The sequence below is a fragment of the Puntigrus tetrazona genome, chromosome 16 (assembly GCF_018831695.1).
Source record: "Puntigrus tetrazona isolate hp1 chromosome 16, ASM1883169v1, whole genome shotgun sequence".
Classification (NCBI taxonomy): domain Eukaryota; kingdom Metazoa; phylum Chordata; class Actinopteri; order Cypriniformes; family Cyprinidae; genus Puntigrus; species Puntigrus tetrazona.
The window spans coordinates 23,243,843-23,267,481 of NC_056714.1; the positions used below are offsets into that span (position 1 = coordinate 23,243,843).

At 38.3% G+C, this 23,639-nt stretch overlaps 4 protein-coding genes across 4 annotated transcripts; all 4 read right to left on the reverse strand.

Annotated features, from left to right (window-relative positions):
- Positions 1 to 413: 413 nt before the first annotated feature.
- Positions 414 to 5,955, reverse strand: styk1b (serine/threonine/tyrosine kinase 1b). Its single transcript, XM_043261565.1, has 10 exons — positions 5,734 to 5,955; positions 4,398 to 4,456; positions 4,092 to 4,265; positions 3,318 to 3,632; positions 3,048 to 3,229; positions 2,806 to 2,886; positions 2,438 to 2,646; positions 2,312 to 2,352; positions 2,097 to 2,193; positions 414 to 1,473 (listed from the first exon to the last, which is right to left on the reverse strand). Exons 2-10 carry the CDS (start codon positions 4,453 to 4,455, stop codon positions 1,278 to 1,280), a joined length of 1,353 nt encoding a protein of 450 aa, XP_043117500.1. The 5' UTR covers position 4,456; positions 5,734 to 5,955; the 3' UTR covers positions 414 to 1,277.
- A 1,762-nt stretch (positions 5,956 to 7,717) lies between these two features.
- LOC122359973 (glutathione S-transferase kappa 1-like) lies at positions 7,718 to 10,734 on the reverse strand. The gene is made up of 8 exons (XM_043260239.1): positions 10,445 to 10,734; positions 9,618 to 9,689; positions 9,448 to 9,529; positions 9,265 to 9,378; positions 8,851 to 8,996; positions 8,551 to 8,667; positions 8,366 to 8,459; positions 7,718 to 7,903 (listed from the first exon to the last, which is right to left on the reverse strand). Exons 2-8 carry the CDS (start codon positions 9,687 to 9,689, stop codon positions 7,812 to 7,814), a joined length of 717 nt encoding a protein of 238 aa, XP_043116174.1. The 5' UTR covers positions 10,445 to 10,734; the 3' UTR covers positions 7,718 to 7,811.
- Positions 10,735 to 14,160: 3,426 nt separating this feature from the next.
- LOC122360080 lies at positions 14,161 to 18,112 on the reverse strand. The gene is made up of 3 exons (XM_043260403.1): positions 17,928 to 18,112; positions 17,721 to 17,775; positions 14,161 to 17,446 (listed from the first exon to the last, which is right to left on the reverse strand). The coding sequence occupies exon 3, from the start codon at positions 16,724 to 16,726 to the stop codon at positions 15,701 to 15,703; it is 1,026 nt and encodes a 341-aa protein (XP_043116338.1). The 5' UTR covers positions 16,727 to 17,446; positions 17,721 to 17,775; positions 17,928 to 18,112; the 3' UTR covers positions 14,161 to 15,700.
- Positions 18,113 to 20,443: 2,331 nt separating this feature from the next.
- LOC122359881 (glutathione S-transferase kappa 1-like) lies at positions 20,444 to 22,630 on the reverse strand. Its single transcript, XM_043260092.1, has 8 exons — positions 22,349 to 22,630; positions 22,186 to 22,257; positions 22,011 to 22,092; positions 21,630 to 21,758; positions 21,381 to 21,526; positions 21,073 to 21,189; positions 20,888 to 20,981; positions 20,444 to 20,710 (listed from the first exon to the last, which is right to left on the reverse strand). The coding sequence occupies exons 2-8, from the start codon at positions 22,255 to 22,257 to the stop codon at positions 20,661 to 20,663; spliced, it is 690 nt and encodes a 229-aa protein (XP_043116027.1). The 5' UTR covers positions 22,349 to 22,630; the 3' UTR covers positions 20,444 to 20,660.
- Positions 22,631 to 23,639: the final 1,009 nt, after the last annotated feature.

The window sequence follows — 23,639 nt, forward strand, 5'->3', positions numbered from 1 at the left end:
TCAATGGATAATGCATAAACAAATTCAACTAAAAGGTTTGATTTTGATTATTGGATTTGACACAAATAAATATCTTTAAATATATGTCAAATGTCAGTGTGGTAGCCTGTTGTGTTTTGAGTGAGTCGTTCTGCAAATTACATCATGGTGCCAGTAGGTGGCAAGTTACTAGGAGGAAAAAAAAATAGAGCCGTTTGTTGCATGTGTTTTTACCACAGGAATCACAAAAGGCAAGGAAAATGAGAACTGATCAGTTTACTAATGTGTACTGATACTTGGAATGAATACCACTGAGGAAAAAAAACTAACAAAAAGAGCAAAATTGGAAATTTGACTAGATGCATTGTATATTACCTATACATTGCTTGTGTGAAGGCAAAACAAGATAAGAAGAAGAGATGAGCAGAAACTAATTATTGTGTAGTATGGTCTTTACTGAGATCAGAAAATAGATTATATGTTCTTGTTTTTCATGAAGATGTGTTTAAAACAGTTGGGGACAATTTGGTGATTGAAGAGGAATGAAATGGGCCTACAGAAATAAATGATCACATACTACATATAAACAAGTCTAGCTAAAATAATCCATATAAGATTTAAAACAGAATATATAAATCAAAATGTGTAATTTAAAGTGCATTATGGGAATAACGCAGCTGTACATTTTATTGGATGAGGGGAAATCGGGTTGGTTTTCATTCTTTTCAGGTGGGTTTTCAGCCTTGTCATCAGAAAATGTTTCATTGACAGAGCGAAATGAAAATGCACTGTGTCTATAAAGTAAGTTTGTCATTTAATTGTTGTTTATTAAGCTGTTATATGAGTATTATCTTGCTCCCAAGTGTTGAATATGAATATGAGCATTACAGTTCTGCTCCTGTAACCAGTTGGAACAGATAGTCAGTCATTTTCTAGTGACATTTTCTTGAAATCTGTTTAATTTAAAAGTGGAAATGAACTTGCCATGTCTTTACACAAGTTTGAAACTTCTCAGTGTTTATTGCTTTAAACTCCACCATTTCACAGCCTCGCGTTCTTAACTGTATAATAAATTTAGGATTTTATTTAAAATCCTAGAATTTGGCAATGTTGCAATTTGTTCAATGTATTTTAAAGGAAGGATAATATCTGTAAACATTCTCTAAAATTAACATTTCATACATCCAAATGTTTCAATGTCAGTATGGCTGGTCAACACTTCAATCAAGTTCAATCTGCAGGAAGAGCTGGAAATGAATAGTTTCCACCACAAGCGCAAATGAAGAGTCATGTGAAGTTTAGAAAACTGTGTAGTTGTTGGATTCTCCATATCCTGCTTCCTTCAGATACTGTTCAATATCAATCGGCTCTGGCACACGGATAACACTGCTGTCATTGGCACTCTTCTCTCCTGATTGGAGTTTACGCCTGACCTCAGCCAATGAGGGACGGTCATGTTCCTTCCACTGACAGCAAGCTTTGATAAGTGAATAACTGGAGAAAAGCAGTAGCAAGAATTGATTATTGTCAACATACACACTGTACCAGTCAATTAAAATATTATTACACGGCTTTCATCTTTAATTTTGAGACCATGCCCTTCCCCGTCTAATAAACATTTCTCATGTGAAGATATTATTTACTAGTTTTCTGTTTCAGGTACGGCTCAATCTGGAGCCATCTTGCAGCTTAAAACACTTAACCACAAGTGAAAATGGAAGACTTCAATATGTATGGAAAAAAACGTTTTCAGCAGTGGATAGAAGGTGACTCGACTAAACAAACAAACAAAAAACCAACACAAAAAGAACCACATTATGGTCAATGGAACTTATTAGGAGCTACTTTTTTGCGGAAGCTTTGTTTTTAATTAAAGAGCTAGTAAATTAGTCAAACACTAAGCAACTAAGATCAATGTTTCATGTCTAATTATTTACTTTTGTGCCGTGTAATGAGTGGAATTGAGAATAAAGCCCTTCAGTCTTATACAACAGCCCTCCGCTTTGCGTCAGGCTGCCGATAAGCCTGTCAGGCTTTATTCCGCGATAACAACCTGCTGGATGTACATTATCCCTTACAAAAATGAATACAATAATTATTACAAAATAACAATTTACAGTGTGTTGGAGCAGTTGTTTGGTTTCTTCAGGGTTTTTCCTCGCTGATGATACTGTAAAAGTTCTTTTGCAGGGATTTCTGCAAAGGGGACCTCACCTGAAAGCATAAAGAATGGGATAAACAAAATGTGAGAGAAGTCAAAGGTCAGAGTTCTTAATCATTGTAAGATACAGTCAACTTGAATCATCCCAAAATAACCAGACAGCAAACTTACCAAGAGTCACCATTTCATACAATAGCAGCCCAAGTGACCAACTGTAAAAAATTAAAAAAATACATATTTGAGCTGAAAACGTGAATGTTGTTTTTCCTGATAAGATCTATTGTTTATTTTACGTACACATCACTCTTTGTAGTGGCTGGTCTCTTGGCCAGTAGTTCAGGAGCCTGCCATTTTTTTCTCCCAGGATCTTCACTGTAATTTGCAATTGCCGATGTCCTTGCATACAAATCACCCAAACCCCAGAGTTTTGCAGTGCACATCCTGCTGACTAACACACTGCGAGCTTTGATGTTGCAGTGAAGAAGATCTTTGCTATGGAGAAAGTCCTACAGAATCAAAGAAGCAAGAAAGGTCAGAAGATCTCCATCCTTAAAACTGAACTAAAAATAACACACTGGTGTAATATTTGTTCCAACTAGTGATTATATTGCCAGTCCAAATGTTTGGATTTTACACTAAGAAAGTGGTGATAAAATTGTGCTCACCAGTGCAGAGGACACATGTGAAGCCATGGTGAAGATCTTTTTCTCTGTCATCTGGTACATGCCGTCTGGTCCAACATTATCCTGTTTAATACCAAATTATGAGCACCAAAATGAGTTTATTTAGATGCAAGATCAACAAATGAACACATAGCAGGCATTTGAAACGTTGACTTATGGTCTATGTAAGGCTGTTTCCCACTAGTTGACCACTGCTATTAAAACTTTTTTGTCAAACCTCTCACCTGTCTACATTTCCACAGGAATCCAAGCAGATCTCTGTTTTCCATCTCTTCAATAACAGCAATGAGAGGAGCTCTCACGGATATAACTCCCAGAAGCTCTGGTAAAAAGGGATGGGGTCCTAACTGGGAAAGGAAAGATGCAAATCCCAAGAATGACTGACTTTCGTGGCTACTGGCTGAATCTGAGTGAAAGAACAAGAAAAAGGGAGTGAAACTGGAATTCAAGATCTCAGTCAGATGTTATGACTATATCATAAATCATTCAGGCACCTTTAAGCACACGCAGCACCACATTTCTGTTTTCCATACGAGCCCTGCAGAGTGAGACGGAGCTCTCTGACTTCAGAGAGTATGATGCTGGGAGAGGAGACACCCCTTTGAAGTTCTCCGGGAGTCGCTGTCGTGGAAGTTCCCTGGGCTTTGTGAAGGCTAAAGCTGCAGCGCCGAAAGAGCCTCCTCCATCGATAAAGGCCACATTGTTGGCATGTTCATTTCTATAGGAGTCTTGAACTGGGCTGAACGTCATGTAAGATGTATTGTCCAATGCTATGGGCTCACCTTCAAGAGCATTCAGACCCTGGGGAGCTACATATAGGGAGATAGAATGAGAGACTGTTTAGGTGGAACTCAATGAGTTAAAGTATTAAAAAAACAGAACACCATATTTATTTAAATATATTATCGATCACATATCATTTTTGTTTACTTGAAGTCATTACTGGAACCATTTTGTGCAAACAGTATGTAGATTAAAGGCGTGATTCTTAAGCCCTTACCATAATACATAAGCACAGTTGTTTGCATTTGATATGCAGCATTTATCCTCAACACTAAAGCAAATGTTTAATCCCTGTATTATGCACAGACTTTATCTAAGTTATTAATTAGGAAATACATTTTTGTGATACATTTTTATTAAATTGTAAAATGTACAGTTTTCTATTGCATACATGTAACGTACATGCAAATATTTGCATATAATCCAAACACTGAAATACATGAATATATATTTAAAATGGAATAAAACATATATGTAACACTCACCATCAATGCCTTGCAAGTTTCTCCTACTCCTGGATGCTCGAACGGACCTGTGTTGCAGGCGATCCACTTTCTCAGGACAGAACTTCATCAGCAGCAGAAACACCAGCGTGATTAAAAAGCTCATCAAAAACAACACCGGTACGATTATAACTTCCTGTTCATACACACGGATCTCTGAGGACGCAAATCACATGTTGACAAGGAATATAAGTGACTTTTTTTTTCATTTTAGCTTACAACTTTAGATACATACTCGTGTAATGGTGATGATGTCTTCGTTTTATCGGACAGTCATGATCTACTCACCACACAATGTGTCTCCAGGTTTACATTCAGAATACGCAGAACTGGAATTGGTAGCCATCCTGCGCAGGGACAGAATGTGAATTCAAAAGGTTGGAGATTTTGAAAATTAACTATTTACTTGTTGACCGAAGAAAGCGTTGTGTTTCAGGTTGATTCCAAAATTTGGAGAACACTAAAACAATATGGATTTCAATTGTTCTACGTCTCCTATAATAGCAGTATAAAACATCATACTGAATTCTGGGTCAGCGTAACATGATCAGTGTTTCTAATCAGCATAAAAGGCTTTGGGTAGTTGAGACACATCAGTTTTTTTTTTCAGGAAATAACCCCAGAAAGAAAAAAGGGGGGAAATATTAGGATAGATTAGATTAAATAGATTTCACATATAAATATTTACTTTGTACATAAGTAAATTATGAGTGTGTACATGGTGAGAGTATCTTGTGAGTACAATCTAAAAGATGCTACTACACTACACACACACTTGTGCTCCATGTGCAATATGAGATGACCTCATTTGTGAGCAAACAGTGAACACCCAGTCTCGTGGTTTCTAAATGTCAGTGCAACAGTACTAATATTTATTATACTTTGAGTGTGTTGGTTGGTGTGCATGGCTGCAATTGTCAGTTGCATTGTGCTACTAGATAAATGTGCTGTTTCTATGCCTATAATTGTGGCTAAATGTGTTTTCAGACTGTGAAGTAAAAGGCCACTGTGTTAGCTGTTTCTGGCACATACACGGAACAGCCTTTATTAGACTATGAAGCTCAGCCTGTTTGTCTGCATTTTTCATTCTTAAAGACGACACAACGACACGTCATATACACAGAAGTACATAGGGAAACCCACATAAGTGACTGCGATGTATTATATAAATATCTTGACTTAGTAAGTGTATTTATAAATAGTGCATTAAAAACTTTTCTTCAGCAAATATTCAGCTGATCAAAAGTGACAAAGACATTTATAATGTTAAGAAAGATTTTATATTCCAAATAAATGTTCCTTTTTAACTTAATATACATTAAACAATCCAGAATTTTTTTTTTGTATCAATGACAATTCATACAAACAAGTGTGGTGCTGAAAATTCTGTTTTGCGAACACATATGTAACTTACATTACAGCTGTTAAAATAAAAAACATTTAAATAAATAGTCTTTTTTTGTTTTGACACCAACATATGTGTTCTGTTTGTAATACACAATAAATAAATAAATTATCAAATCATCTGACAGCTAAATCCACAAGTAGGTCTGTTTTGTAAACAAAAAGACTAAGTCACATATTTCACTTCGTTGGCTTTGTCTGCAGATCTGTATTAGCCTACCTGATGGACACTGTGGTTGTAGGTGGCTTCAATCCTTGGTCTTCAGTCTTTCCTTGCGTCTCTATTCAGATAGTTGTCCATAATACAAATGCTATCCCATTGTTGAATGCATCTCTGTCCCATATTTTATTAGCCCTCTTCCTTGTTTCTAGAGAATCTCCTTATGGCGTACTCACTAAGCCTGCTTGTGTTTGTCTAGGTTGCACCTTTGCTTGTGACTTAGCTCCACCCTTTTTTCACCTGTGCTCTGTCTCTTCACTTGCTGTTGTTGGTAACACCCCTCTTTTCTGCAGTGCTAAAAATATTTCTTTATGCCCAAAGGGTTTATTAATGCACCGAGCCATTTCTGCATATTACAGAATATAATTTACATGTGTCAAACTCTGTGGAATTAGACTATATCCAGTTAAATGCTCAGACCCTGCCATTATTTCTACTTGTGTTAAACTAATCTCATCTATTGCATTCAGCTTTTGTGACAATTATTTTCTTCCTGAATCTAGCTAACCCGAAACCTGATAATCCAGCTCCTCAAGTTTCTCTAGAATGTTCAGACATCCAGGCACGACTCCTGACTCAATCAGCGTCCATTAAAAACAGTAGAAGAGGGCGTGCAGGTTTACCTTTTATCCAGTGTTTATGGTTTAGAATGAAAGCTGTTTCGTCAGCACTTGCATTCAGTGTCTGACAGCTGATGGTTTACAGGACTTCAAATAGTCCATAGTAAGATTTTCATCAAAAAACAATTAAAATCGGTTGATGGGCAAGCTCTAAATATTTATGATAAGTCATCAAATAGACATGACAAAGGCTATATTTATGTAAGGCAATATATATATATATATATATATATATATATATATATATATATATAGGCAATATTATATTCAGAGTAGCACTAACAACATTAGCGCGTGTGTTCATGTGTGTGCGAGTATATATTTAATAAAATTTTATAAGGGGTGTCTTTTTAATGACACCCCTGCTGGGAAAAAACAAAACAAAAACTAAAATCTAGGCTGGTTGGCTGGTCTTAGCTGGTTTAAGCTGTAAATAGCTGGTTTTAGCTTGTGGTTCCAGTCAGGCTAGGAGACCAGCTAAAACCAGCCTATGTTGTTGTTTTTTAGCACTGGACCATCCTTGGCTCACCAAACATGGTCCTACAGTGAATTGGGAATTGGGAATGAGAGATGTTATCCCTCGTTTGGCTTGTTCTACTGTCTTTTGTGTTTCGTTGCAAGATGAGGGGGTGAACCTATCAAACGTGTAAGTCCAGAATACTTATGCTTTGATGTTGATGTCTTCAGCGTTTGAATGGTTGCAGGGAGCATCCCTCTTCACCAAACTGGTTTTAAGAAACGCTTAACATTTGGTCCGCATTAGGCATATTTTCTTCTTCTCTCAAGGAACATGTTAGGCAAGCGCTCAGGGGCTGCTAGAGAACATTTGGCGAGGCGGAGAAGTGCGTGTTTCATGCATAGTCAGTTCTATTCTGGGTTAGATTGTGTTACCTGAAGGGGCTCACATTAAGGCTGTGATGTACTGGCCAATCCCCCCCGCAAAGCCCTCTGAGAGCTCATGCCAGTGCCAGACTGCGTCTCCAGTGCAGGGGCCATGGCCAAATCAAGGTTGGGTGGGCTGTGGGCAAAGTTTGTTGTCCTTGAACTTTGTGCTCCACCATGCCTGCCCAGAGAATCCTGATCCGTGCTGGATCCTTTACTCCACCATTTTCCAGCCCTGTGTCTATATATATGTTCTGTTGTCTTTTTTGAATGGTGTTTATTTTATTCACTTATCTGCATATTGTCGCTCTCATTCTATCTGTGCACTTCTGTTACTGAGATTAATACCTTGTTCTCATGAATGTGATTTTGTGAATGTCTGATGATCCCTGCGGTGCACTTGTGTTCTGTCTTGTAAGATCTTATAAATTTAAGCATACATGTCTCATTTTAAAATCTACTGACATTTGATATCTACAAACATTACAATACTCATGAAAACTGAGAACGTTTTTTATTGAACAGTGATGTGATATACAGAGCTTAAATTTACAAAGCTACCACAAAAAGTGAAGTTTAAACATATAACTCTAATGAAGGCCGCACAGTTGTTTCTCTGACACATAAGGTGGAGTGTTGATCAGGATGAGGTCCCTCCCATTTCTCTCCTGAAGAAAAAAAGGACAGCGATTGGTCAGTGGGCACTCTGTTAACAGGAAATTTGCAAACTAAGTTATAAACAGACAGTGAGCAACGACCATCTTGTATTAGAATTCCATCAGTTTGTGAGCATTATGCCTATGAGTAACATTAGGAGGTATTGTTCTGTATTTCACACTGATACACGAGTTTGTTTGAACTATCAGTAATATACATGTATGTGTGACTACTTCGTATATTATCTAATATGTCATTCATGGATTTATGAGTGAACGAACTTTGAATAAAACCTTCATATTCATTTGCGTCAGTCAACCACTTTATTAGTTCTATTGTTTAGTATTTTTAACAACGCCAGTAATTGGAGAAGCTTTTCTAAAAATATAAAGCACAGTCAATTTGGAATATAATCGATGCCATTAATCAAACCAGTCATTGTTAGGGGTTATCTGAATTACATCCATAGTTACCGATTCGATGGGCTATGAGCTCAAATCTATCAGAACCAAAGAAGACCTCAGTCTTCCCGTTCACAAGACAAACAATGTATGGAAGACCAAAGGACTGAAAAAGAGCGAAAAAACAACGGTCAAAATAAGTTTGATAATTTATGAAATAACAAAAAGGCGTAAAAACACAAGTGAAAGGCACTGACTTGATAGTCCAGTGCTTCTTGTGTCACATTTCTCAGCCTGTCTTTGATTTGCTGAGATTTGGAAAGGATTAGAAGTTCCTCCACCTCATTGGCTGAGAGACCTGACTTTAATCCCGCCTGCGCAACACAGAAAGGCAAGTGTACAGTTAACACTATTTTATCACAAAAATATATCATTATACATGAAAAACTTCATGTATAATGGATAACAACTCACAAAAGATTACCATGATAATGTATTCCATTGAGATAGTGACTTATGTATTTTGATTTAATTTCTTAATCTTGGATGCAGGATACCTCAGTGAGTAAGGCAGGATGGGTAATGTCCTGATGAGTGCACCAGATACTCCTCCAGAGCTCTCTAGATACCCTTTCCACCAGCACACCTCTCTCTTTTTCTTTCTCAGCTACAGCTGTCACAAAACGCATCACATTCAAAGTACCTTATAGCGGGAAAGAAAGAAAAAGATTGACTGTGATTGACCTAAATAACCAGTGTATGTTTACACACAAATGCAAAAGACCTGAATTTTAGTCTGTCTATCTATGAACACAATGACAAATTATAAAAACAATGTAACATGTCAAGTTTGATGCCAAAGTCTAACACCACCTACAAGGCCAGCGCTCTTCTATTTGAGTTTATGAAAACACCTTAAAGAGTGGCTTAGAGTCATAAGCCATCATAAAGAGAAACAGTGGTTTAAGTACCTTTTTTACAGGGCAAAGGTGGATTCACAGGGACCCCATAGAACTCAGACAGCTGCTTCAAGTCTGTCACCATGTAACAAAACTTATTCTGGACCAGTCCAGGTTCCTGGTTACCTAGAAAAAAAAGAAAAAATGTTTTGTGAAAAAAATCTCAACAAAGGCAAGAAATTGTTTGACATTTACCTGAACCACGAAAGACTCCTCCTAAAAATGCCGGTTTTAATTGGAGTTCGATGTTCCAAACATTTTTATAGCGACACAGCACCTTGAAACACCACAATCAACAAAGGCACACTGCATTTACACCAAAGGCATAAAAATGAACATACTAAGGATGAAAAAATATCACATACCTCAAATGCCAGATAGGAATAAGGAGAGATGACATCATAGAACAACTTGACCACTTTTGTTGAACTGGACATCTGTGAGAAAGAATGAAATGTAGTATTCACAAATCCAAACACATAAGTATTGTGACGAGTCGGCTGCCCCTTTTTATTGTCATCATCACCCCGTCCTTTATTCGCCGCCCTTCACCAGGCTCCCGACGGGAGTGGGCGTGTCCGAGAGGAGGGACGTGGTATTGGTCAGGTCTGGCGGCGTGTGACGAGGCACACCTGAAGTGAATTAGACGTTACCGTCGCCGTTAAATACCGAGCGCGCCTCTCCTCGAGAGACCGTCTCTTCCCCCGTGCATGCACGCTGGTGTCCTCGTGGGTCCAGGAAGGGTGCGTGAAGGAGCTCGCCCCGCCGCCAGAGAAGCGCGTTTTCGGACCCCGTAGTCCAGGCGACGACTGCACCCGTGTATCGCTGACGGGCCAGGCTGTCGAGCTGTTTATCCCCTTCAACTCTGCTGACCGGAGGAAAGACGAGACGGAGATGCCGCGGAAGAAGCCGCTGCCCCTCGCGCCCCGGACCAGAGACTCCGACACTTACCTGGACCCTTCTCCCTGGAGCACTACCTGACCTGCACTTCCCCTGAAGCACGACGAGGACACCAGTTCCCCCGTTTATTTGGACGCTTTCTCCCCTGTACACTTTATTTTGTATCTATTTTGTTAATAAAAAGCCTCTCCGAGGCCTGACGCCGTCGTTGGCTCTTCCCGTCACAGTATGGATTACAAAATATAAAAAAAATGTATAATGGGATTCATAAACATAAATGGGAACACAATACCTTTGCCGCGTTGTTGTTCTTGGTCTTCTGATTCCTTTAAACAGGAGAAGAGTGTAGCTGCAGGTTGGAGATCACTAAGAGTTGGGATCTACAAAGAAAGAACCCTAACTTTTACTGTCTGTCTTGTGCTCTCCCTTTTAAACTTTCTCCAAACGTGTTTGGAAGTCTTTTTTCCTTTTTGGAAATCACTGGTCTTCCACCATGTCTCATGTCTATATTTAATGGTGGTTAGCAAACCAGCTTAGCTGGGATCAGTATGTTTCATGTGCTTCACACGTACAGTCTCTGGGAGTTTAGAAATACTATATATGCTCCCAGGAGGGGCTGGTTTTACCCTGAGTGACACGGTCTCACTGTACTAATGTGACCTTTTGGTCTTGTGATCTGACTCGGTTTGTCCCACCCTTCATCAGCACTCACACTCTGGACTTGGATGACGTTGAATATTTATTTGTCTCCTGCATACAGAGCAATAGGAGGTAAACAGCAAGTTCGCAGATGTTCCACCTACAGTAGTCCTTCATAGCTCTGCTAAACAATTAAATTGTCTTTTCCTTTTGTGATCGTATATTACATTTTAAATACTGCAAAAATAACAACAGAAAAACTGTATATAACATGGTACATAAATTACAAAGCTTACATCACCCATTTTATGAATCTTATGCGTTTTTTTACGAACAAACATTTAAATACAGAAAACACTCAAATGAACAACAAAGAAACAATTACCTGCATACAGAGCAATAGGAGGTAAACGGCAAGTTCGCAGATGTTATAATTCCACCTATTCAGAACACGTTTCAATTTGTTAGCACATGGCAAAATGGCGCACGTGGAAAACGGTACATCAATTCACAAATAAAAAGTATCAAAACAACACATACATAAAGAGAAAACACATTTAACAAATGAATCGCTGTCTATGATGTGTAATACCTTTCAGATAGTGCCCTAAATTTCACATGAAATTATATTATTGAATTTCGGAATGGAGCTACAACAAAAACGACTCCCCTACAGTAGTCCTTCATAGCTCTGCTGCAGACTACGTGAACTCAATGGGCAATAGCGCCACCGGCGTAACCAATAAGAAGCGTGAACACATTAACGCAGGATTTACTAAAAGGAACCTTATAGTCATGTGACATTTATCTCGTTACATACACCCCCCTTAAATCCTGCTTAATGGGGACCATGAGAAAAATCAACAGTGAAGAAAAGAGAAAACCACTATAACCAAACTCTAACCTCATGGTTTAAGAAAAAGAAAAAAAAACAAACAAGAAAACATATGCACATTGTGTACAATTCAGCTGTCAATCATAGATTCTTCCATAAGGAGTATATGAAGATTTAGGAAGGCACCAACCCCAATCCCATAGTAGACCAAAGAGATGCCTGTTACACCTCGAAAATGCTATTATGTACCAACTCAATATTTTACGTACAATCTTTGTATAAATCTATTTCTTTAGTGTTCTCAACTTGAAGCACAAAAACAAATGTAACTGTTTATGTGAAAATGCTTTTAACTAAGTAAACGAAAGAGCTCACAGTAGATTCTGAACTGTCAATGTGTTGATTGTTCATTTCATAAATCAGCTTTTTGGGAGGCTTAATAACTCTGCCAAGCCTAGTTCGAGTTACTGCAGCCTCAACATGCCTTGGCTGTGTGTATACCACATTCTCGTTTGTGACATCATCCTTAACTTGTTCTCGTTGAATCGAGTCAGAGTCTTGACTTCCTGCTTCAGGTAAGACAACATCACTTGTCACATTTACATCACTTCTTTCCTGTAAGTTCCCAGCATTTGTACTTGATCAACTTTGTTTTCTTGAAGATCAATTTTATCTTCTGCGACATTATCCTTTCCATCCTGCTCCTCCGTGTCATCGACTGGTAAGAAGTTTACAGGTAACAAAAGATTTCTGTGAACTACTCTCACTTTGTTTGAATTGACATCCTGAATCCTGTAAACATTAATGTCAGGATACACAGCCATTACTTCATATGGGGATGAATCCCATTTGTCAGCAACTTTTCTTCTTCCTTTTTCACCTCTGTTCGCTACCAGTACTCTATCACCAATAGTCAGTGGACAGCCCTTCACCTTTCTGTTATACAGTCTTTCATGTCGTCCCAGCTCTTTCAGAGTGTGCATCCGTGCTATGTAAGCTGCTTCCCTCAAGTCTTTTCTCAACTTGGACACAAAATCTTTATAGTCCACCACATCTTCATTTAGAAGCACATTTTGAAACAAGATGTCAATTGGGAGACGAGGAACTCTGCCAAACATAAGAAAGAATGGTGCAAAACCAGTTGTCTCATGTTCAGTGCAGTTGTAACAGAAGGTAAGCTGCTGTAACATCTGAGGCCATCTTGACTTTGCTTTAGGAGGCAATGTCCTAATCATGCTCCCAAGAGTCCTGTTAAACCTCTCAGCAATGCCATTACCCATGGGGTGGTACGGTGTTGTGTGTGACTTGTCCACGCCCGCCATGGTCAACAGTTCCTTGATTAGCTTGCTCTCGAAATTGGTCCCTTGATCCGAATGAATTCTTTTGGGGAATCCATAGACCAAGAAGAAATCATTCCAGAGCCGTTTTGCAACTTGTTTGGCTGACTGATTCTGACATGGAAATGCATGGGCCATTTTTGTAAAATGATCAGTCATAACCAGCACATCCACAGACTTTCCATCCTTGACCTCTGCTGACCAAAAATCGATGCAGACCAGTTCAAGTGGTTCTGATGTGCAGATATTCTGTAATGGAGCACATGCATGTGGTTCTGAGGTTTTTCCGACTACACACCGTCGACAATTCTTCACGTAATCATCAATATCTGTTCTCATTCCAATCCAGAAGAATCGTTGTCTTGCAAGTGATAGTGTTCTACTACGTCCTTGGTGTCCTGCTGCATCATGAATTCCATGAAGAATTTGTGACTTCAGAGATGCAGGTACAACAAACAGGTACAGTTTCTTGTTTAACTTCAGATGCCTCTTCACCTTATATAGTCCTCCATGAGAAACAACAAATTTGTCATAGTGCTTCAAAAGTTTCCGCACACTTGTGGATTCTTTTGATTGTTCTTTCTTAGATGGTTTCCGGCATCTCTCAATGTAATACAGAATCCGACACAAAGTACTGTCCTGTTCCTGTTCATGCACGATATTGCTCTTTTGCAATGGAGGGTCAAACTGTTGCGGCTGCAGGATGTCTGGTACTATCCCCAGTACTTCACTCAATCCACCATTAGCCTGTGCTGCTAAAACTGCAGAAACTTCCTGGCTCCCAGAAAAACTTGCAGGCGAGAAATCATTGATGGTCGTGTCATGAGAAGAGTCAACAACTCCCTGCGCCACCTGATAATTACTGGCACACTTGAAAGCATCTTGGACAGTGTTGTCAACAACACCACTGACACATTTTAAAAGAGACAGGTATGGTTCAGTAATAAGGTGATGACCTATGCACGACTGAACAAATGGCTCACGGCTCAGAGCATCCGCAACAACATTTTTTGTTCCCGGTACATACTTTAAGTCAAAACTGTAAGAAGCAAGTTTTGCTACCCATCGCTGCTCACATGCATCAAGTCTAGGTTTAGTCAGAATATATGTAAGAGGATTATTGTCGGTCCATGCCGTGAAGTGGCGTCCTCTCAGCCAATGGCTAAACTTCTCACAAATAGCCCATTTTAAGACAAAAAAACTCTAATCTGTGAGCTGGATAGTTCATTTGTGAGCGAGACAGAGTTCTACTTGCAAAGGCTACAGGCCTGGCAAAGTCTTCACCTGGCAGAACCTGCGACAACACAGCACCGACTCCATCGAAAGATGCATCAACAGCTAAAATGAAAGGCTGGTTAAAGTCTGGGTGAGCAAGTGTTACACTGTTTGTCAATTCATGTTTTAAAGTGTGCAAAGCTTCTTCACAATCCGTAGTCCAGTCAGCTGGGGAAAGTTTGAGGTAACTAACTTTCTTGGTTTGCGTCCTTTCATGACAGGAGTTTGTTTGACTGCACCTGATGTCAGCTTAAATAGTGGCTTTGCTTTTGCCGAACATCCTTCAATGAAGTGTTGATAATACAGAACCATTCCAAGGAAGGACCTGATCTTCTTCTGACATGGTGTTTTTCCATCGATTTCCATCAAATCAGATGCCTGAATCTTGTTAATTGCTTCAACTTTCCCTGGATCAGTCTTAATCCCTTCCTCACTTATGATATGTCCAAGAAATTTCACTGATCTTCTCAAGAAACAACATTTCTTTGGAGCCAACTTTAGATTGTGCTGTGACAACCGAGAGAGAACCATTTCAAGACGGTGAAGAGCGACAGACTCAGAAGGGGCAAACACCATTAAATCATCAAGGTAACATAGGACACTACTGAAATTCTCATCTCCAAAGACAGACATCATCATTCTTATGAAAGTGATGACTTTCAAGGGGATCGAACCATCTCCCCATAGTGGTGTTATGACTTTTCCAACCAATATTTGTCTTTGTCTCGCTCTGGACTCTGTTGGTTCCACAATAACGGTGCTGCCGGGACAGACAGGACAGAAGACTGTGGTAGCTTTCCCCAAACCAGATGTTCGGTTTGTGGTTCTAACGTCACACTCCTTTGCAATTTTACAGTACCAACTTTCTCAGGTATGGATTCACCTCTCCATCGTTCTGTGTTAGAGAAAAGAGATAGAAACATAGAGCACTCATCATTCTCATGATTACGTTACTTGACTTAGACACAAGCCTCCAGTAACCATTGGTTTCTCTCAATTGCATCAGAAGTCATTTTATGACATTAGTGCCCAAAAGTCATCTCTTCGGTCTGCCCAGGCACAACTAAAGCAGGAATTATCATGGAGCAGCCATACACTGTAGCTTTAAGATCATAGACTGCTGTAGGGGTAACATGGTGACCACCGCAACCAATGATGACAATATCTTGTGCTGACTGACTTGTAATATCTGTGTTTCTCTTCAGCAAACTTTCTGTAGTACACGCCATCGATCCACTGTCGATTGAAGCTTTAAAGGTGATATCGTTCTCAATTGAAGCAGATGTGTAAAACAAGCTATCAGCTTTTGGCACTCTTTGTACACCCTGAAAGATGACCACTTTGTCTGAAGATACATCACTAAACATCTGACACAAAGAATCATAATCCATTACGTCATCAAAATTAGAAATGGGAGATTCACTCTCAAGATCTACGTGTTCCTCCCTCACACGTAGATCACTTAGTTTGACTGCTGGTTGACTGAGGCAGCATCCTTCCCTTCCTTTGGACAGTGATTCCTTGAATGGTCAGGCGAGAAACACTGGAAACAGAGCCTGTGATTTTTACAGTGAGTAAAAGCTGAATGTGAGGTCTCGTTGCACACTAAGCATGGTGAAGCATTCAAGCCTGGAATTCTAGGCAAATTGCGCCTCTTCCTGAAGTTCTCCTTGGGTTTGTGTGCATTACCACTGTGATTCATCAAAACCCTCTCCAGCATGTTGATCACCTTTTCTAAAGCCATTGTTTCAGACTGCTTTGACTGAAGTGAGTCCTGTTCCACTTTTATTGGGCATGTGCTGGGACTTACATGCATCTCATTCACAGAAAATTTCTGTTCACATTTGACAGGTCCATGTCCTTTACCTGTTGTTCTGATATTTTTCTCTGAATGATACTCATTCAGGATCTCTTGCACTTCAGAAGCTGTCCATTTGTCAATGGTCTTTGAACGGAAAGTCAGCACTAGATCTGAGTTTGGACAATTCCTAATGAACATTCGTGTGACTTCAATCAGCCAATTATCCAGCACTTTTCCTTGTTGCTTTAGACACTCAGCTGTTATGTCCGCAGTGCGGTTCAAGCGTAGCCAGTAATCAAAGGGCTCCTCCTGAGGTTCCGGAAGAGTAGTGTAGAAATCTTGCAGTGGGATAGGAGAATACTGTTGGCAACTGAAATGCTTGTGTAATTGGGTGTAGATTGCATCAGGATTTGTTCGAATATCTAAACCACTTGACAGAATCTCCACCTTAACAACATCTTTGGCTTTGCCTCTCAGGTGGATTAAAATCTCTTCACCTTGCTCCTCCAAAGGCAGAAAACCCTTTCTCCACCCACTCATCAAGTGTAACAGTATCTGATGCGTCACCCCTGAAATTCGGAGGATCTTTGACTTCCCTTTGACGCACAACTTGGAACTGGGAAGAATCAGACACTGAATTCTGATCGGGTGTGCATCTACTGACATGACTACTCTTTGATGCAGCATCTGTGTGATTGTGTAAATTCAAATGTGCAAGGATACTATCTGCCAGCTGTAGTCCTACTTGCTGCACTATGTTACCCATCTGACTCATTATGTCACTGGAATGGAATGGAGTCGATGCGTTAATTGGCTGAGTCGTTTCAGAATTGGTATGCATCACATTTGCATTCAGAGCTGGAATGGCATTCGCTTCTGTGTGCATGCTGTTGTTTACAGTGCATGTAGTAGAGCCAGGGCTAATGTCTGGAAAATGAATTGGTGTCACTAACAGCCCTCTTCCTCGACCGACATTTAAGGGAGTGCCTATATAACCAGATTCATTTAACCTTGTGTTTTCCACAATTAAGTAATAACAGGTAAACAACTGAGAAAAAGAGATAGAAAAGAGAAAGAAAATGCATACACTGTGTACTATAAATGCTGCAAAACCCCAAACTCAATAATAATGTCCAAGTACTTTAGAGTGTCTATTTAAGGGTCTATTCCTGATTGTTTGTCAAAGTCTCTGAATGACTAACAAAAGCTTAGCTGAAGGTTCTGTGCAGTGAAGAATGAAGACACGGCCGCCAATTCGATGATTGGATGATCTTCAACCATCTTGATTGAAGTCCTAAGTCACGGCACCAATGTGACCTTTTGGTCTTGTGATCTGACTCGGTTTGTCCCACCCTTCATCAGCACTCACACTCTGGACTTGGATGACGTTGAATATTTATTTGTCTCCTGCATACAGAGCAATAGGAGGTAAACAGCAAGTTCGCAGATGTTCCACCTACAGTAGTCCTTCATAGCTCTGCTAAACAATTAAATTGTCTTTTCCTTTTGTGATCGTATATTACATTTTAAATACTGCAAAAATAACAACAGAAAAACTGTATATAACATGGTACATAAATTACAAAGCTTACATCACCCATTTTATGAATCTTATGCGTTTTTCTACGAACAAACATTTAAATACAGAAAACACTCAAATGAACAACAAAGAAACAATTACCTGCATACAGAGCAATAGGAGGTAAACGGCAAGTTCGCAGATGTTATAATTCCACCTATTCAGAACACGTTTCAATTTGTTAGCACATGGCAAAATGGCGCACGTGGAAAACGGTACATCAATTCACAAATAAAAAGTATCAAAACAACACATACATAAAGAGAAAACACATTTAACAAATGAATCGCTGTCTATGATGTGTAATACCTTTCAGATAGTGCCCTAAATTTCACATGAAATTATATTATTGAATTTCGGAATGGAGCTACAACAAAAACGACTCCCCTACAGTAGTCCTTCATAGCTCTGCTGCAGACTACGTGAACTCAATGGGCAATAGCGCCACCGGCGTAACCAATAAGAAGCGTGAACACATTAACGCAGGATTTACTAAAAGGAACCTTATAGTCATGTGACACTTATCTCGTTACACTTATACCCTCAAAAGAAGAGAAACCTTGTTAAAGTTCAGTGTGAAATTAAAGATCAAGTGAAGATTGAGCTTCACTATTTATGGCAGAATGCCATTCACTATTTATGGTAGCTTAACAGCCATTATTAATATGAAATTAATATTCTGAACACATTTTACAGTAAAATGTCTTTTTACAGTCTTCTAGCATTCTAAAGTAATTTTAATTGAACACAATATATCTTAATTAGGTTGGCTATATATATATATATATATATATATATATATATATATATATATATATATATATATATAGTACTGTACAAAAGTTTTTTCTTTCTTTGCTGTTCTATTTTGTGTTTTACTGTTTTCACTTGTATATCAATAATACAGATAACCAGGTTTTACAAATTAAGGGGTCATGGAAACCTAAACTATTTTTTTTTTGTTTTTTATTGTACTATGGTCCAGTGTATCCCAGTACATCGCACCCCATTCACCAGGAAGTGAGAAAAAGAGCTGGTAAAATCACTCTGGTCCCCCACATCCTTCCTCTTGGCATCTGGTCAGCACTACAGTACACTGAGCTCAAGAATGCTCAGGCACAAGGAAAGCTCAACATGTGCAATGCTCAGCACTGTTTATGATGTCAATGTATTGGACTGTATATACCTCTTACTCATATTACCTTGCATTTTATACATATACTTTCTATTGTTTATTTTGTATATTGTGTATGTTATTCACATATCAGCGTCTTGTCACTGTCATTCTGTCTGTGCTCTTCAGTTACTAATACCTTGTGTGCTTATTCCCATTCTCATTTATTCTCATGAATGTGACTTCTGCCACTTTGGTCTGTGTGCTCCTTCACCTTGATGATTCCTACAGTGCACTTGTTGTGTTCTGTCTTGTGGTTTTAATAATTTAATTAATAATAATGAGTTTATTAATTTGTAAGATATTTTAAATGAAAGAGTAGATGTCTCATTTTTAAATCTACTGACATTTGTTATCTACTTCAAACATTACAAAACTTTTTTATTGAACAGTGATGTGATATACAGAGCTTAATTTACAAAGCTACCACAAAAAGTGAAGTTTAAACATAACTCTAATGAAGGCACATGTTTTCTCTGACACATAAGGTGGAGTGTTGATCAGGATGAGGTCCCTCCCATTTCTCTCCTGAAGAAAAAAAGGACAGCGATTGGTCAGTGGGCACTCTGTTAACAGTGAAATTTGCAAACTAAGTTATAAACAGACAGTGAGCAACGAACATCTTGTATTAGAATTCCATCAGTTTGTGTAGAGTTTGTAAGCATTATGCCTAAGAGTAACATTAGAGGTTTTGTATAACATGAGTTTGTTTGAACTATCAGTAATATACATGTATGTGTGACTACTTCGTATATTATCTTATATGTCATATGGTGGTTAGCAAATTAGCTTAGCTGGTGTTTCATGTGCTTCACACGTTGTACAGTCTCTGGGAGTTCAAAAATACTATATATGTTCCCAGCTCCGGAGGAGGGGCTGGTTTTACCCTCAGTGACACAATTTTATTAAAAATGTAACCTAATCTAACCTAAGCTTGTACATTCTGCAACAAACTGCTATTTTAATAAATGAGTCACTGAAGCCTTCCCACGATTCATTTAGGCCACTGATTCAAGAATGAATCAAGTACCTGAATGGGCCACTGATTCAAACCTCAAAAAACGTGAATCATTCGTTAACAAAACTATGCGCGACTGTTCTGCTGTGATCTTTGTTTGGAACTATTTTTATTAACCAAATGAAGCAAAAGCAGTCAACAATATAACCTTTTTTATAAATACAAATTGAAATACTGAACTAAAATTCATATTAATTACTCATTTTAACTCTTGTATGTCAAATTTGCAAACGTGATTTTCAGTGAGCTTCCCTCCTGGTCGGAGGTTTTGATGCAGTTAGATGTTTTAATCACATTAAGTAAAATTCTCTTCATTCACTTACAGTACTATCAGTTGAAAAACTGCAATAACATAATTTACACTCACATGTTCAACTTACCCCTGGTGTTGTCCGCTACTCCTACTTTAGGATTGATTTCTTCTTATTTCAATGAATGGCGATCGTCAGATCAGTTTTTTATGGTGTATTTCTGCCACCTACTAGACTGGAGTGTGAAGAGACAATGGAAAATATCTTATATTGTCCAACAGTTACACTATATTGATCTTTAGTCTAACACTTAAGACCAGAATAATTGGTGCTGAAAATTCAGTTTTGCCAAATACATTAATAAATTGCACTGTAAAATATATTAGAGTGGAAACGCTTTATTTTAAACTGCAATAACATTCAATATTACAGTTTTTACAGCCTTGGGTGAGAAGAAGAAACAGTACAGTATATAGACATCTTAATATTTCTGTTTCTATTTCAGCTTGTTTTTTTCCTGTCTTTTGAATTCAGTATGATTATTTCGTAAAAGCAATGTGAACGTACAGCGTTCCTAAAATTGTACTTAGAAGTATTGATCATATTTTGGATGTAGGTTTGACCGGGTGAGGCCCCACCCACTTCTCACCTGTAACACAAAAGAAAGACCATGATTGGACAATTTAAAATACTTTTAGATTTTAATATCCCATGGTTAGGTAGGAAATTATGGTTTAAAATATAATCAAGTGAAATAAACCACCTAGAAAAATGTATATGATGAAAATAACCATTAGACTACAGTATTGTAAAAATCTGTGGTTACCGATGCATTGAGCCATGATCTCAAATCTGTCAGAACCAAAGAAGCACTCAGCCTTCCCGTTCACGTGACACACAATGAAAGGGAAACCAAAGCACTGCAAAAATGGTGCGGGGAGAGATCACTGTAAGGAATATGTATTATATTGATAGAGACAGAGTACAAATATTCAAGTAAAAGACTCTGACTTGATAGCCCAGTGCTTCTTGTGTGATGCTCTTCAGCTTGTCTTTGATTGGCTGAGATTTGGTAAGGGCCAGAATTTCCTCCAACTCATTGGCTGAGAGACCTGCCTTTAATCCTGCCTGTGCAACACGAAACAAGTCTGTTTTCATATAGTGGTGATGTACAACAGAGGTTATCTTGAAAATTTTAATGTGTATAGTTTTATGACATCATGTTAGGAAATAGACAATGTGAATGAATTCTAATTAGCAATTTTACAAAACAGGTTCTGCATCTGATGCCTCTTTTAAAAAGCTAATCTTTAGAATACCTGAATGAATGAAGCAGGCTGGGTAACATCCTGATCAGTGCTCCAGATTCTTTTCCAGAGCTCTCTAGACACCCTTTCCACCATAACGTCTCCCTCTTTTTCCTTCTCTGCTACAGCAGTCAAAAAACGCATAGCATTCAAAGAGCCTACATGAAAAGATGGGAAATGAAAAATAAAAGAAATGAAGATTGCTCTTAAAATAATCTATATGGCAAAAGAAAATCTGGCTCATGGTCGTGGTTTCAATACCCTTCTCAAACATTGCCTCAAAAACATCTGATGGTGCGACCACGGGAACGCCAAAATATTCAGACACTCGCTTCAGATCTGTGGTCATGTAATAAAACTTATTTGGGACTACTGCAGGGGGTCGATTGCCTAAAAATAGACGAAACAACGTTATATTATCTTATTTCAAAAACAGAGCACACTTTAATAATGCTTTAAAAAGCTGTTGCATGATTATTGCTCACATGACAGTCTAATATTAGTTACTTTAGATCTATTTCAGTAAACAATGCATTCTTTTTTTGGTATTTTAAAAAAATACATAGCACAGTATGAGACTAGATACAACACTTTTTCATGAATCTAGAACTGTTGTTTTTAATATATGCACGTGCACATTACCCGATTCATTCATTACTCCCCCTAAATATGCTGGTTTAAATTTGAGGTCGATGTTCCAAACAGTTTTATAGCGACACATCACCTTAAAACACAAAATGAACACATTATATGATGATAACGCCTTGTGCAAACTGGACTGCGCTTAACTACTTTAAAGGAGAAAAACACTACGCACTTCAAACGCCAGCCAGGAATACGGAGAAACAATATCGTAGAAAAACTCGACCACTTTTCTTGAGTTGGCCATCTGTTAAAAAATAGGCACAAAACTTTATAAGTATGCATTATAATACGGATAATTAGAATGTCATTTATATAATGCACGCGAGCAATATAACCTTGGAGTAGTTGTCTCACTCGTGCACTTGAAGAGAAACCGTGTTAAAGTTCAGCGCAGTTAGAACGAGAGATTAACTTTATGGCAGAAAACCCCTCATTCGCTACGACAGACTAGCAACGACTGTTTGAAGTCCGTTAACTACAACAAGCGCGTATTTGTACGGATTATAAATGACGTTTAGGAACGACACAACCGTAAATCATCCACTGCTTGGCGCTTTCGCTTGGTGAAACGTCGGATTCTTTAAGAATCGTTAGATTCGAACAAGTGACTCGGAGCTCACATTGAACTGCGCGAAAAAGTCACGTGATTTCAGTGCCTAAACCAGATCTCTTGATCAGTTTTTTTGATGAAACAATACAAGGTTACTAACGAATAAAATAACACGCTATACAGACTTCATAACGGTGTATTTAATATAACAAATACAATAAAACATTAAAAGATGAATATAATTTAATAAAAATATTTGCATTTAATTTGTAAAAGGTGTTTTATGCATGCTGCTTTTTAGGTTGCAGTTACACCGTCCTGAACAGCAGGCGTCACCACCGCTTCGAGCCCTTAAAAATAAACTGTATCATGCGCCGAAGCAAAGCTTCTTTCTCCATCGGTACTCCGAGGCAGAGTCTGAGGTGACCGAAAACAATTTAAGCGTGTTTGGGATGAGCCGCATGTACAGTTTAAACGTTAGTGGAAAAAATATGATGAATTTGTAGATTAGACATATAACAAAAGTAAATGCAACAAAAAATGCGTGGCTTGTTTTTAATTAAAAACCAATTGCCATGCAGATTTGTTTACCATGGTTTGTAGTTACTGATAAATCTTTGCGACAAGTCCCAAATATTTTAAGGGTGACTGAAAAGCTTATGGTTTGTTCCGGTTTGAGCGCCTGTATCAATCAGTGCTCCGCCCCTAGAAGCCACAGTGAAAGTTCCCGTCTGTTGAGGGGGTTGCCAGATATTCAGACTATGACTGGTTGTTTTATTCATTTATTTATTTTTTGATCTCTTATGAGAAAATAAATTACGTCTGTTACTGTAAACCTCACAATAAAGTTTTTTGGACTTCAGATGTCTTTCACAATCAGAAAATATAAAATAAACTTACATTACGCGAACACTTGTTAAAATTATAGGACTTTGATTCAACAATTTTTACAAGACCACGAAGGTCTTTTGCATCTATTTTAATTGTGTGGACAAAAATTCTATAATTTGTCTCCTCTTCCCTTGTTTTTTTTTTTTTTTTTTTTTACAATTTCGTCACAATTTATTGTTGCGTTT

Bases quoted from the DNA above. Each gene is read 5' to 3' on its own strand.
- styk1b (XM_043261565.1), bottom strand. From the start codon at position 4,455: ATGGCTACCAATTCCAGTTCTGCGTATTCTGAATGTAAACCTGGAGAC. The intron at 4,266-4,397 runs GTGAGTAGATCA...TTGCGTCCTCAG, and splicing joins ACCTGGAGACACATTGTGTG to AGATCCGTGTGTATGAACAG. The intron at 2,353-2,437 runs GTACGTAAAATA...AATTTTTTACAG, and splicing joins GCCACTACAAAGAGTGATGT to TTGGTCACTTGGGCTGCTAT.
- LOC122359973 (XM_043260239.1), bottom strand. From the start codon at position 9,689: ATGTCCAGTTCAACAAAAGTGGTCAAGTTGTTCTATGATGTCATCTCT. The intron at 9,379-9,447 runs GTAAATGTCAAA...TTTTTTTTCTAG, and splicing joins AGGAGTCTTTCGTGGTTCAG to GTAACCAGGAACCTGGACTG. The intron at 7,904-8,365 runs GTAACTATGGAT...TTTTTTCTTCAG, and splicing joins GCTCATAGCCCATCGAATCG to GAGAGAAATGGGAGGGACCT.
- LOC122360080 (XM_043260403.1), bottom strand. From the start codon at position 16,726: ATGCTGCATCAAAGAGTAGTCATGTCAGTAGATGCACACCCGATCAGA.
- LOC122359881 (XM_043260092.1), bottom strand. From the start codon at position 22,257: ATGGCCAACTCAAGAAAAGTGGTCGAGTTTTTCTACGATATTGTTTCT. The intron at 21,190-21,380 runs GTATTCTAAAGA...CGTGTTGCACAG, and splicing joins AGCCTGCTTCATTCATTCAG to GCAGGATTAAAGGCAGGTCT. The intron at 20,982-21,072 runs GTCAGAGTCTTT...CCATTTTTGCAG, and splicing joins AAGAAGCACTGGGCTATCAA to TGCTTTGGTTTCCCTTTCAT.